This window comes from Tigriopus californicus, chromosome 7 (genome assembly GCF_007210705.1).
Source record: "Tigriopus californicus strain San Diego chromosome 7, Tcal_SD_v2.1, whole genome shotgun sequence".
Taxonomy (NCBI): domain Eukaryota; kingdom Metazoa; phylum Arthropoda; class Copepoda; order Harpacticoida; family Harpacticidae; genus Tigriopus; species Tigriopus californicus.
The window spans coordinates 5,035,380-5,050,102 of NC_081446.1; the positions used below are offsets into that span (position 1 = coordinate 5,035,380).

At 40.9% G+C, this 14,723-nt stretch overlaps 2 protein-coding genes across 2 annotated transcripts in view; both read left to right on the forward strand.

The window, feature by feature from the left end:
• Positions 1-521: 521 nt before the first annotated feature.
• LOC131883391 (uncharacterized) lies at positions 522-9,113 on the forward strand. Its single transcript, XM_059230853.1, has 10 exons — positions 522-794; positions 2,530-2,623; positions 3,874-4,108; positions 5,048-5,174; positions 5,246-5,340; positions 5,408-5,703; positions 7,268-7,583; positions 8,001-8,146; positions 8,337-8,613; positions 8,683-9,113. The coding sequence occupies exons 1-10, from the start codon at positions 563-565 to the stop codon at positions 9,040-9,042; spliced, it is 2,178 nt and encodes a 725-aa protein (XP_059086836.1). The 5' UTR covers positions 522-562; the 3' UTR covers positions 9,043-9,113.
• A 964-nt stretch (positions 9,114-10,077) lies between these two features.
• LOC131882893 (uncharacterized) overlaps positions 10,078-14,723 on the forward strand; it is an 11,007-nt gene continuing 6,361 nt past the window's right edge. The window contains exons 1-4 of the mRNA XM_059230179.1: positions 10,078-10,523; positions 11,637-12,787; positions 13,616-14,125; positions 14,437-14,576. Of these exons, the coding sequence (XP_059086162.1) occupies positions 11,843-12,787; positions 13,616-14,125; positions 14,437-14,576 (1,595 nt within the window). The 5' untranslated portion in view covers positions 10,078-10,523; positions 11,637-11,842. The remainder of the gene's footprint in view (positions 10,524-11,636; positions 12,788-13,615; positions 14,126-14,436; positions 14,577-14,723) is intronic.

Genomic DNA, 14,723 nt, shown 5'->3' on the forward strand with positions numbered 1-14,723 from the left:
CAGATAGTGAGATTAACATCATTCAAAATTTCTGATTAAGATGTAACATGGAGCGTAGAGCTGCGTTTGGATCCACATCCACAAATCTTTTTTGACGTCATAATATTGCTCAAATTATGAGGAACCAGTTTCATTTTAGGCATGTCCACGGCTTGAGCCCTTACCGGAAAAAAGTAACGCGTTACCGTTACTGTTACCCGTTACTTTTACAGAAAAAGAGGACTAAAAACTCCGAAAAAACGCTTATGCGATTTTTTTTTCGTTAGTAAATGTGGTAACGGGAAGGCTAAAAACCCGTTCCGTAACATTACTTTTTCAAAAACGTAACGAGTTATTTCAGGTCTTGGGCAAGTCATTTACTCAAATAATGCGATGCCGAAGATTTTTAAATATAGGTTGAGTGGTTCTTGTTATATTTTGCGTTGACAAATCCATGACAAATGTATCATGAAAATGGAGTATTACCAATCACAAAGGGAACATTCAACCGTTTTCGTCGCTCAAACCTGTTTGACGCCTCCTCGTTTAAACCAGGACTAAGTCAGTCAGTTCAAGATTAAACATGGCCAAGGACGGCCGAAGCGGTGCTCTTGTCCGGAAGTTTCCTTTTGACTTTATTCCTTTACGGGAAAATGCACAAATTCAGAAGGATTTCCTTGGATACACAAGAGGCTTGGTGCAATGTCAACCTGAAGGATGGATTTTTGGGGGATTCTTTACGGAGCATGCCGAGAGAATCTATAACATGGAAGTTAGGGACAATGACGTGTGGATAGTGAGTTACCCCAAATCTGGTGAGTGGAAGTGTACGTGTATTTAACGTCTTTGATTAACGAACATTGTGATTCACTTAAAATTCCCAAGTACTCTGAGCTATTGCTACAGAGGGTATTATATATATTGCAAGATACTACAGGAATGAAAAAGATGAATAACAGATAAAGCTCGAAATAAATATTTTCGAACATTTTTTGGCATCTCTCATTGGTCTTCGTAAGGACCTTAATCATCCTGCCGATTGAAATCACTACCTTAAAAGGAACCCCTAAAGGTACCTCAATTTTGGCGATTGATCTCCATGTAGCACTTTTTTATTATGGAAAAGAATGTCTGCGAATGGTAGCCCACAGTTTTTGTTGCACCCTCTAAAAAATTGGATTCATTTTAAGGCTTTTGACAGTGAGATCTATGTAGAGACTAGTGGTACCATGTTTACATTAGCATACATTGAGAAAAAAGAATCGCAATACGACGGTTCAATCCAAAAATTTGAATTTTTCTCTTGAATTTAAACATCTTTGAAATTTGAACAAAGCGGTGATTAATTTTACATGAATATCATAATATTTAGTTATTGTGGGTCTCCTGTTTTGTAGGTGGTCAGATGTCTAATCTCGGTAGCGGCAAAATGACTTTCCGTGTCAATGGAAAGGCGGTTGGTCTTTAGGAAGGCGAATTGGAACCTTCCTCCTCTGTAGAGAAAAGTCAAACGGCCCTATCAACTCTTCAGATTTGTGTCAAATCGAAATCCTATGAGTATCCCTCCTTAAAGGATTTGCTGCTTTCTAGCTGGATATCAATTGGCATGCTCAGAGCAAAAATATCAAAAAAGGTGGAAAACACAGCTGAAACTCAAGAACACCAAGTGTGACCAACAATCGGGTCACCTATGTTGTCGGTTTTAGGGCGGCCAAAAAAAGGAGGGACCCAGTTTTGGGACACACTGTACAACATAAGAGCAACCAAGATTATCTAATACTAAGCGAAGTAACATCGCCTTTTTCCACATAGTGCAATTACATTGATCTACTTTACCAACTCTCCAATGTATTTGTAATTTGGGATTGAAATCTCTCAACCACTTCGGCAACAATGTAATCAAGTGTTTAATTATTTTTAAAACGAATGTTCAATACCGATAGCTTATTGGGGGCTATTACTGAGGCCATTCATTGCCAAATAATGTTCAAACAATGACCAATTGGCAACCACGATACCGTTGTCATTAAACAGTGCCGAAGGGCAATGTGAGAAAAGACAAGAAGTATTGCATAATTTCATTTAAAAGTAACATCGGGTGCTTCACATAATGTGCGTGTTCGGTCTTTAGTGGTAAAAGAAGCATGATTTTCTGAATAAGTTGAAATTTATCATCACATATTTTAGTTAAACCAATGCCACATATTGAACAAAGCTAATGCTCAAAGATCAGCATTTTTGTGATGCTTAATGATTTCGCAAATTACATTGAAAATTAACATCTGGAAATTGTAAGAAACTTATTTGGTTCAAATCTTTAAAAATCCTTTTTATAACAATTTTCATTGAATAGGGAAAGAAACTTTTCCCCAAATCTTAGGAAAGCAGAAATAAGACTTAAATTTCTGATTTCCAAAAAGGGGGAAAGGTCAATTTTCCTGCACCAATAAAATGATAATAATAATTCCAAAGAAGATTCTCACGAGCAAGGATAGTATACTCTCCTACAACATTGGAACGTTTAACATCAGCCGACTTAAACCATTACAGGGACAACTTGGATGCAGCAAATTGTGTGGTTCCTGCTAAACAACTTTGATTACCACGTCGAATCCCACATCGACGTGAGAAGCCCTTTCATAGAGTAAGTCTGGTTACAAGACTTTAAAAACAGTTTAGACTTAAACATAATTTTTATTTTTTTTGCCGTTTTTGACCAGAGAAAAAATCTAGTACATACACTTCGTAACTTCCATTCTTTAGCCTTTTTTGATATTTTTAACATTTTTCAATTCATTTGGCCTTTATCAAAACATTATTCATGTTTGATACATTTGGCTTCATTAAACCAGGTTAAAAAAGGTAGTTGTGTCTTGGTCGTGTGTTTTCATTCAAGATAAGTTCAAAATTTTACAAAGACATTACAAGAAGGAGATCACTGTTTCAATTTGTTTTGTATTTTGAGTATTTTGTTGGTTTTACACAACTAAATTCATTGATTTTCGATGAACTTATGTTTCCTTGAGGAACTACATCTTACCAATCAATTGATGATAATTAAAACTTCCACCCACACTCAAGCCTAGAACTCCAAAGCTCAGGCTCATACTTTGTTTGAAGCCTTCTGAAATCAAAATGTATTGCATTGCAAATGAAGCGAATGGTGTATATAGGCCCTAAATCTATTTTGAGATAATACATGACATAAAAGAGCAAATAATTTACGTTGCAGTTCAGAAAAAAATGTAAAATACGCCTTCATTTCAAATGATACCACCCCAGACATTTACGCAAAGGTAGAAATAGTGAATGAAACAACAATAAACAGATAAAAGTCATCGAAAAAAAGTGTACCAACATTTGTTGTCAAATTTTTGCCATTCAATTTTTTGGGGGACAAAATAATATATAGAATAATTGCAATTTTATTATAGTTTTTACAAATTAACCCCTTAAAATCCATATTTTTTTCTCAAAACTCCTTCGTTTTAGGTCATGGTATGAAATCGTAAACAGTTGCCCAAAAGTGACATAAACAGTTCAAAATTTAATTCCAACTAACCCAATCTTCTCTCCGAACCCCTTTTTCGTGACAAAATGTTTAATTGTTTTAGTACAAGGGTAGTCCGCTCCAAGCCAATAACACTAAACTTTTGAAAAATTTTAGCCGGCACTAAAATTTAGGAAATTCAAACAAAACAAATTTTTAGGACCTCAACTTGACCCCCAACTTGTTTTTTTGTTATTTCCACAACATATTTTCCTATGTTTTAAAACTTAGTAATGAAGTCCTTTTTTTTATCATCTTCCGAGGTCTATTGATCTTCCATTTGAGTTTGGCGTCTGCGTGAAAGTTACATTGGGCCTGCATTTTCAATCTCCTCTTTTTGGCAGTTTTGATATGTGCATCCCCAAGGAAAAGTTTCGAGATGAGCTGGATGCAAAAAAGGAAAAGCTCCTGGCGGAAAATCCGAAAGATCCCACGTTGGCCCTCGTCAATGAACAACTTGCATTCATGGATACGACAGGCTATGAAGATGCGCAAAATTTGCCCAAAGATACGCCCAGACTACTCAAGTCCCATTTGCCATTTAGCCTTTTGCCCCCGGACCTCTTGCGAAGAAATAAGGTATCTAGAATTGCATATATATGTAATAGAGCATATATGTATATATGAATTACATACATATAAATATGTTAATATGCATTACATTCATGAGTATGTGTTTTAAAGTTCATCTGCTTGCGTGGTTTTAGAAGTATCATTGAAATGATCGAATCAAGTCAAGGCTTTCTGCGCCCACATTTATTAAAGTCATGCAATGGCAGTAACTCAGACTTTCTTAATACTCTCAGCTCTATGTGCCGGACACCCAATATCTCGTCCTTGTGAAGATCAAGAAGGAAATACTGGTTATCTAGGACACATCTCTTAATTACTGAGAGGATTAGGAAAGCTTGCACTCCTGTCTGAAACATTTTCAAAACTACTCGTCAGAAATAGATGAAGCTCGATAACCATAATCAAGAGTTTCATGTCTATTAACATATCACGTTGTATTGTTCTAGTTCAAGTCGTTGATGAGCTAGGGGTGTGCGATTGAACATCTACAATTATGGAATGTCATTTCAATTTGCTAAGGGCACACAAGCCAGACCTTTTAGTGGAAATGGTCTTGCGTCTCTTGTTTTTTTTTGCACGCAGGTGATATGGTTTGAATGACCATTGTTCATCAACTTTTTGTCTAGATGGTCCTTGGGAAATTTCAACGTAGACTGAGGATAAGTGCAAGGGAACATGTGGGATAAGTAGCTGAAGTGGATCCTCTCTTGAACTATTTCAGACTAACGAAACCTCCAAATTACATTATACGTTAGTAACATGCCAGCAAACGCCCGGTTGAGGTGAGGCAAAATGGACATTGTTCCGCTTTAGAATACATCAAGATCCAAGTCTCAAAAGCATTTATGTCTTGGTTGGGATTGTACTTTTTCTCTTTAGGAATCTCTTAATCATTGTCAAGAAGCTGATGTTATTTCCTTTTCTCTCTTCTCTTTCTTGCGTCAGACGGTGTATGTTGCTCGAGACCCAAGAGACGTGGTAGTTTCTTATTTTCACCATCATCGTCTCATCCGCCATCACGAATTCGTTGGGGATTTTAAGGCCTTCTTCCATTATTTCATCCAAGAGAAAGGTAAAAATGCACTCACTACTTGCAAAGATTGTCTTCAAAAGGCTGAAGCGAGGATCCCACTTCCATTCCAGTCTTATGGAGCCCATATTGGAGACACATCAGTCAAGCGTGGAAGCATCGAAAATCAGATAACCTCCTTTTTGTGTTCTTTTCCGACATGAAAGAGGTGAAAAGTACTCATGATATTAACGAGCATGCAGTGCTTTGATCAAAGCCTTTCCTTTTTGTTCAAGGACTTATCTGATGTGGTGGACCGACTTTGTGCCTTCCTCAAAGTCAGTCTGACTCACGAAGAGAAAGAAACTCTTCTGGATCATTTGAACATCAAGAATATGAGGGCAAACGCCTCTATTGACGATACAGAGGTCATGATTCAATTGGGCCTTTTCAAGGAAAACGAAGGCTCATTCATTCGAAAGGGGAAATCTGGGGGATGGAAGGACTACTTTGATGATGAAATGATTCAAGAAATGGAAGTGTGGAAAGAGAGGAATTGCAAATTGTTCGACGTGCCCATTGAGAAACTTTGGAAATGAAAGCTCAAAGCTGGAAAATGTGAGCTGTTGAATGAAGTATCTTAAGTATTTCGCATGAAAGGATCGACTCGAGATTTGAGTTAAACACCCAAAGCTGATTCGAGAGACAATGAACGCCTTGAGCAATTTCTGTTTCAAAGGCAAAAGTTTCGTAAATTCATTGTAAAAAAAAGAATGTGGTTGAAATTTGGAAACTGTTATGTCGACGAGCGAACTCCCATCAAACAAACGAAAACTTGTTGACATGGCTTTCTTTTATCAAAGAAAAACAACTTTGCTCTAATTTCATCTTGTTTTGTCGGCTCCATCCTTGTATTCTTGCATTCTGCGGAAGTTTATTAAAAGTTGAACAACTTTTGGAAATCCCATCACGTTTCCGGGGATATTACTCATTGAGAACCCACACGAGAGATGCCAAATCATCTAGGATCAATTAGTTCTCTTTGTGACAACAAAAGAATGAAGAAGAGTTGGACAGTTCCAGTTCCCATTTCAAATATCAACCAACTGTTTGTAATTGGATCAAGGTTTTTCCGCTCGCAGGAACCATTCATGAAGAGCGACTCAATGACTGTTTTTCCTTGCCGAAAGCGCTTATCAAGTTACTTGGATTACCATCCCTGCAACATGTCTACAGCGATATTTACACCAAATGATAGAATCCACAAGCATTTTCATATGGTACGATTCCCTCCTGCATTACAAGGTACTTGATCTTGCAATGTAAAAAATAAGACTGGTGTCGAATCCTATCGCACTTGGTTGGCTATAGAACCCTCGTTTTTTGCTTTGTACACTTTACGCTCGGTTTCACCATCTCTCTCATAGTACCCTACGCCGGATTTTCTTTCCTTGCCATTATTTCTATGTTTTTTTTGTAAGTTGGGCTGAAAAATTGATGCCATATATCAATTGCATGGACGATGAAAATTTACTCAGGGCAACTGATCCATTCTTAAAAATTGAAAAAGGTGATTTTTTTTTTGCTATTTGTAACATAAATCATTGAATAAGAAAACAGGTAAAATAGAATTATTAAATAAAGATAGAAAAAAATGTTCACTCTTGTCTCCATCATGTGAACGTTAAAGCAAGGCGAAATAAAGACTGAACGGATTTTAACAAGGCAGAAAAAAATGAAAAACATACGGTTCGTGGAAACTGTCAAGAAAGGAAAGACCAAATGAAAAGAGTTATTTGTGTCACCTCATTTTTCATCATACGAAGCTTTAGCTACAATGAAATACAACATCTCGAATCTCCCTAGATTTCGTAAGTTTTAGAAAACGTAGGCGGTCTGTGCTTCCGCTTGTAAACATTCTCGATCTAGGTCGTTGTAATCGGCACACTTTTGATTATTGTGTGCAAATAATCGAAGCTAAGCCATGAGCAAAACAAAGATATCTACTCGTATTAATTTCAGAGATATATCGTTCTCTGTGATACCAACTTCCAAGGCAAAGCTTCGCTCCTCCGAAAGAAGCTGCGGCTCTGTACGCAAGCAAGCCAACAAATTAGATGTCTTAGACTACCATCGCACTCCTCTGTCTTCTGAAGCTGCGAAGGGTACGCTCTACGCGTAAAAACGACAGACACTAACCTCAGTTGCACACTGGAGCTTCACGTGATCAGTTTGAACATCATGAGTCTTCCTTACACTTTGGTGCCTATCTCGGAGGAGGAAAAGGCCTTCCGAGCCAAGATTTATGGTGGCCCCAAGACCTGTATGGTCGATATGGTGGTGGCCCAGCCTTATGGGATCTATTTGCCCAAAAAGTTTGAGAAAATTGCCGAAGATATTTACAACATGAAAATTCGCCCCGATGACGTGTTCATGATCGCTTTTCCCAAGGCAGGAGGAACGTGGAATCAGGTAACTTGTACACCCTCACACTCCCACAACCAGGTTCGCCTTCCAGACTACTGCCAAGACTATGGTTCTCTTTCGCTTTGCTCCTGCTCTGTTCAATAACTTCCAGGGTCAGTTATGTTGATCTGCAGCATTTCTCTAGCAGATGACCTTGGTGCTGTTTCTGAATTTGGCCGATTCATAATGAAGGAAAATGAGAGCAGAGTTGCGAAATCTGGAGGTGATTGCCCTCTCCTTTATTCGAAAATGCCCTCCACGCATCATTGAGGCATTGCCACGGCGGTCTTCCATCACACTTACCTCCAGTTGGCAAAGTTTCTGAGCTGCCACTATCAGAATATTTCGGACACATCTTTGGCCCTCAGATCACAGTCATTAATTAAGGCCTGCCTTATTTCCCATTTGTATTTGTTATTGTAGGAGTTGTTATGGCAACTTTCCAACGGTCTAGACTTCGAGAAAGGGAAAGAGAACCTGTTCTTCCGGTCTCCGTTTCTGGAATTGACCTGCTTGTGTGGAGATGCTCCTGCTGTTCCCGCCATGGACGACAACGAAGCTATGGATAGGTAATTGATGATTGACAAACTTCTTAACAAACTTAACTGACGTCTGAACGATGATTGAGCACCTCCTCAAGCATATGAGAAACAAAAGCTTTAAGACGAAGCCATAATGGAAAATAACCAAGTTATTCTGATCGCCTTTCACTCGTATCAAGCTCTTACAATTCAATTAAATTTGACTGGAACTTTTCAGGATGATGAAAATCAAGCAAAATTCCGTTCAATCCGTGGCGGACATGCCCTCGCCTCGTGTGATCAAGACTCATCTGCCTTTGGAAATGCTTCCACCCAATCTCTTGGACACGGCCAAGGTTGTCTGGGTCAATCGAAACGTGAATGACTCGGTCGTGTCCTTTTATCACCATGAGAAGCTTCTGCCCGTTCATGGTCTCACGGCTTCTTTTGAAGAGCATGCCAAGCTCTACATGGAAGGCAAGACCCTCTATGGATCATATTGGACTTTCATGCAGGTGAGAACGTTTTGAAACGCATTGTGTAGTTTATGGTCCATCTGCTACAATCGAAAGAGGAATTTACAGGCAATGTGGAAACACAAGGACCATCCAAATCTGAAGGAGATCAAGTATGAGGACATGAAGAACGATCTCAAGGGCACCATCCGCAACACGGCCAAATTTTTGGGGAAAGATTTTCCCGAAGAAAAAGTGGATCTCTTGGTGGAACATTTATCGTTCGAGACGTTCAAAAATAATCCAGCAGTGAACATGAAACCTCCCAAAGGATCAGTCCCAGACGAGGTCAGGGATCAGTTCAACTTCATCCGCAAAGGTCAAGTTGGAGACTGGAAGAATTATTTCCAAGGGGATTTCCTCGAGGAGTGGAACAAATGGATCGATAACAACAACCCTGACTCTGCCATTCCAATGAAATTTGAATGAACTCGGCTTCTCTATTTACAATTATACTTATACTGAGAAGCCCGAAACAGATGGAAAACAATTTCTCAGAAGATTATTTTATTCATGGCATAAAGTCGTTAATACTTGTTACTCCTTAACTAACCACGGAATGGCCATCGGTCATTATTCCTGTATAAAAGTGATCTGAAGCCATTACTTTATCCAATGACATTGAAAACTAGCCTCGGACAGATCACTGTCGACGGATGACGGAGTTTCGTCGCGTTCATCGTACACAATTCGCAAAAGCACGATTCATTCTTAGCATGGGAACACAACGCAAGGAGTTCAGGTGTGAAGGACAAGCCTGGCCAGCCAGCTTAAGACTCAATGAGTGGCATGGCCTCGTTCTCAACTTCCCTCTGGCGGTCAGTCGAGTTGAGTCGAGTTTCGACTTTGAAGCCAACTGAGCCAAGCAACGGAACCAATGCCAAAGCGTCCCTGGTTCACCCGAGAACTTGCAGGACGTGCGTCAGTTTGCTATCTCGCACACATTCATATTGAGGTAGAAAGCCACGTTTGTTTAGCTGCGCGCAGATTGCCTGTTGCAGTGTCCTTTCGAGGATCTTTTTGGCTTGAGCCTCCTTCTTTCCTGGGTTTCACCTACTACATATACATATAACATGACTCTTTATACAGGGGTGCCGTTGGTCTCTTTACTGCAGAGGATGTTACAGCGTCTACTAGGGAGAAACATACCTACATTCAGTATTCATGTTACCCATGTTTTATTGAATGGAAGGAGCGTTCGCTCTCACTTCCACTGGCTACGTGCCAGGTCTCGAGGTGTCCAATTGGTTTGCTCTACCTTTTAAAAGGCCACAGGGACTCGCTAACCCCTACCCGAAAAATAGGAGAATGCATGAGTGGAACCCACCAACTAACAGCTGGGCTCAAATACCGTGTGCTATATGTACGTGTACATAGTGTTTGTAGTACGTACGTGCGTGTGTGGGCCTTGTTAGAAGACCTACGAGAACTTGTAGAGCTTGCTTGCTTGGTTCACCTCTCCTCCTTCTTTTGCTTCTTCCCTCTCTTTTCCTTCTTGTGTCCTCTCCTGGATCGTTGGAGCGTGTCCACGATTCAGTCCCTCGTCTCCCTGCTTGCTCTGGTCTCTCGTTCCCTCTCTTCATCACTGGATCTTGAATGTGCCAAACGGATTTGAGAAAAGGAGGTGGAGGTGAAGGAGGAGGAAGAAGGGGAGGAGGAGGAGGAGGAGCCCAACAACAACAACAACAGGGAGGCAGAGGGAATGAACGAACGAAAGAAAGAAAGAAAGAAAGACAGACAGAAAGAACAGGAGGACAGAGAACGAGAAAGACACGGACCGAGAGAAAACCAAGACAGAGGAGAGCCACTAAACATCACTCGAAAAGTGGGCCTCCCACCACAAAGAGCCAAATATCTAGTTCACAACTTGAATCCGGGTGGCGAGTGATTTCATCAACAATTTGCTACAGGTGAGTGAGTTCAGAGGTGCTCATAGTGCTATGGACTATTTGCTCGGAGTACAAAAATGAGTTGATTAATTGATTAGCGTAAAAAAACATATATATCACATTTGAATATTTGTACTGCCACAATATATTTACACTTGTCACAGTTCTTGATCTTGTACTTTGAAAGTCAGCTCCACATCTTGTGTTCATTTGTATGTACACGTTTCCTTGGAAAACAAAAAAAACCTTTGAAAGGCAGCCGTTTGACGTTAATGAATATGTGTCATATTCTGAACACAATGGTGGGTGGATGCCAAGGCCAGATAGTCTTGCTTTTGAAAGGAAATCCTTTAAGCTTTCCTGAGACTCGCATTAGAAGTAGCCTCAAAAGGAGGTTCATCTCTCGAAAAAACGGGACCTATGAAACAGAGCAATGAGAATGGGATTTTTTTGGGAGTCATCTATAATGATTGCTACAAACCAGCACACACACTTGCTTTACCAAGGTCATCGTTAATTCGAGGGAGCAGCATACTGTTCTACGAGTTGTGCAATCGATTTTCTTATAAACTACTAAAAGAAATGAGTAAGTATTTATTAGCCTTTTTATTGCCATCCTAATGGATACTTTCTGACAGAGACCTTGGCAAATCTTATTTTTGTCCAGTTGAAAGACAAATGCAAATTTGCTTTGAAATAGGACTGGTATTTGCCATGCAATCTGGTGTTTAAGGGATCTTCTAGCACGAAGGCCTGTGAAATGTCTTTTCCCGATTTCGATGGCCTGATTCAAAGTCAAAATGCGATCGAAATAGCTTTAGATCCATCACTAACTGGCATCCTAGTGCGGTAGTGCCTTCTGACGTCAAAAGACAAAATGATCAAGAAAGTTTTTTCTCTTCGTAGTGAGGAGAATTCCCAAGTTTTCTAGGCCTTCATCAACAATTTATTCCGAAACAATTTCCGTTTCTTCATTGTTTTTGTTGGAGGAAAGAAAGAATATCGGAAAACTATTCGTTTTGACCTTTGGTGTTTGTCGCGAGAAGCGGCAAGCGAGGCAAATGCTCGGATATCCGTACTCTGTCGCATTGGTTTTCTGAACACTGGATTAATAACAAGTCATGCACTTCCTAGGTGACTTCGCTCGTGGACCGATTAAGGCACCAATTAGGCCTGGCCATTTGAGTCACGCCAACCAATTCAGGACATCAGAGCGTGCCGTATAAGACGAAGGCCACGAACCGAACATTTCCGTGCGGGCGAAACTCCGCCAATTGTCTCGAAGGCCGAACCGGCCATCGGCTCCTTTCAAGCTGGATTGTTTGAAATTTTTTGTCGCAATGAAAGAACACTCGTGTATCACCTCGGCGCCAGCAGAGAAGCACACCATGCCTCCTTCCATTGCTCACATTCGACCCCCGACGGTAGATATACAAGACTTCTCTGTCCCCACCGAGGCCACAGAGGTCCAAGGTGAAGACGCGGATGAGGTGCTGGAGTTTAGCACGCTCAGTCGAAGGAACTCACCTGCTTCCATTGACATGATGGTCACGGAAGAGAGTAAACCTCGCAAACTCAGTCGGGGGAGTAGCATTAAATCACTCTTTGGTGGGTCGAAGGCGCCCAAAACCACGCCAATGACCCTGTCCCCCAATGGCACCCCCTCAAAGTCAAGCCGTGCATCACCCAGTGGACAGAAGCAATTCCTCCAAGTGGGAAACACGTCATCCATCTTCCGCCTTCCCAAACCCCAAGTGAAGCTCCTGCGGAAGACGTCAAGTGTCAAACAGTTGTACAACTCGGTCCTTCACGCTCTCAAAACCATCGCATCCTCCAGGGATGATATAGTTCCGGAACTGACAAAAACCTTCTTCGAGAATATCTTGCGTGCTTCGGACGATAGCCCCAAACTTGTGGTCACCAAAGTGACTGTCAAGGATGAGCAAGAGTTTGGCCGTCACTTTTGTGCCGAGGTCCATGCCGTCGAAGTCTTTGCCAAGATCAACAACGAGGATATCAAATATCACTTAATCGTCAAGTCACAGCCACAAAACGAAGATGCCCGAAAATTCCTCCAACCAAGCCACACGTTCGAGAAAGAGGTCCAAATGTACGGGCAAGTGTTCCATGACATGGCCAACTTTGTCAGACGTACCAGTGTGATCAGCCTAAACTGCAAAGATAGCGAAGTGATCGATATTCCACGTTGCTACTACACCCGATGGGCTGGAGACGACGACAACATGAAAGAGGATCTCATCATTCTGGAGAACTTGTATCCCAAGGTAAGGAAAATACAAAACCATGAAAAGAGTAAAGACAAAAATCTTTGCAAGATCACGCAAGGATTGATAAAAGCTACGAAAAATGCTTCATTGTTGAACAAAACAAAAGAATGTATGTACATGTACGTAGAAGTCAATGAATGAGGCGAAATCTATGAACGTGTGATGCCTATTCTGTTAAAACATCACTCAGTACGGAAACAGCTTGTCATAATCTAATTCATTTTCGTTTCCATGAAACAACATTTGGTCCTTTGAATGACCTTATTTGAAGTGGACTTAAATCCACTTTGGGCTTATCTCCTCGGGGAAACACGAGATTTACGTCTCTTTGTTGAGCGCAATATGGCACGCAAAGTCCTACCACTGAAAGGTGTATTCTGCATTACTTTTACTCTTGGTCCGATAAAGCAGCTTTTTAGTGTCATGTCCTTGGCAGACCCTTCCGAAAATTTATTATCCGAGAACACGACAAAATGCACTAATGAATGACCACTTTCATGGCGTAGTGAGCACCAAGGGCTTCTGTCGAGGTCCCTTGGTGCAAGTTCTCAAGTTCCATTTAAGATCCAGTACTTCGGAGCCAAAGGCAAAAGAAGAACTATAATTGGAAGGCCTTTGGGCATACAGTAGATAGAGAGTAGTCAGGGCACAGATGAGTAATTGAAACGAAAGCCTTCTGAATATAGCAAGCTTGAACTCAAGTAATGGAAGATGTGAGACATAATATCTAGATATACATAGAAAAAAAATGTTCAATAACATGCCGGCTCACACGGTTTTCAGGTAATATTTATTTAAAAATCCTTCCCATGCCTGAAATTGTAGGGCTTCTCGTTTGCCGTGAATCAAGACGACGGCCTTGATCGACGCCACTCCGAACTGGTGATAAGGGAGTTGGCCAAGTTCCACGCCATATCCTATTGTATGAAGCAAGACCAGAATGATTTCATCCTTGAGCAATACCCCTACTTGGCTGAGGACTCTTTGTATCGTGAGAGTACCGAAGGTTTCACCAAACGAACCATTACCCCTGTCATGGCCAGTTTGGCGGAATTGCTCAGAAACACGCCCGAGTACCAAGAGCACTACGAGTGGTTCGTGGACTTGGCCAGAAACTTTCACGGGATCCAAATGGAGATGGTGCGACCGAAGAACCGCTTCGCCGTGATCTGTCATGGGGATTTGTGGCTCTCGAAAATCCTCTTCAAATACATCCACGTGTCCGATAGTCCTGGCGACACTCTTCCAGCTGAAGTCAAATTTATAGATTTCCAATCATCAAGATTTGCCTCTCTAGCCACAGATCTGGTTCTATTCCTGTTCACGTGTGTCAAGGTGAGGTGCATTTCCGAACTAATCCCGATTATGCAGGACCACCCATTAAATAATTCAAAAACTTCCCGCGTTATAACATCAAGTTCAAAGTCAAAGGCAAGGGGCACTTTGTCATTCAAGCTTTCATCAGGAAACTCAATTTAGGCTCTTTCTGTTTTGAAAAAAAAACACCTTTCAATATTTTATGAGTTGAGCTTGTCGGAACGAAGCCCTGTTAGTCGGCTAATTGCATGCCTAATATATCATCATTATACACGTGCCTATCCTGGTGCCCATCTGGTAATCATAACGATAGGCTTGTTGCATTTCAGACTGAATTGAGGCGAACCATGTTGGGCGAACTCATTAGTTTGTACTACACAACCTTCCTCGTGTCAGTCCGCTCATTGAACATGTCAGATGAACTATTTTCCATGGAGGAACTTTTCATCGAAATAGAAGAGAACATTATGTAAGCGCCTTTCACTTCACTCATCACAACCGAAAGTGTAAAATTGGAACGACCTCCCGCATGCGTTTGACGTACAAATTTGGCCAATTAAAAACGAAAGTACTTTGCTTTTGATCCAAAACTAAATACATTGCCCTATTCATCCCT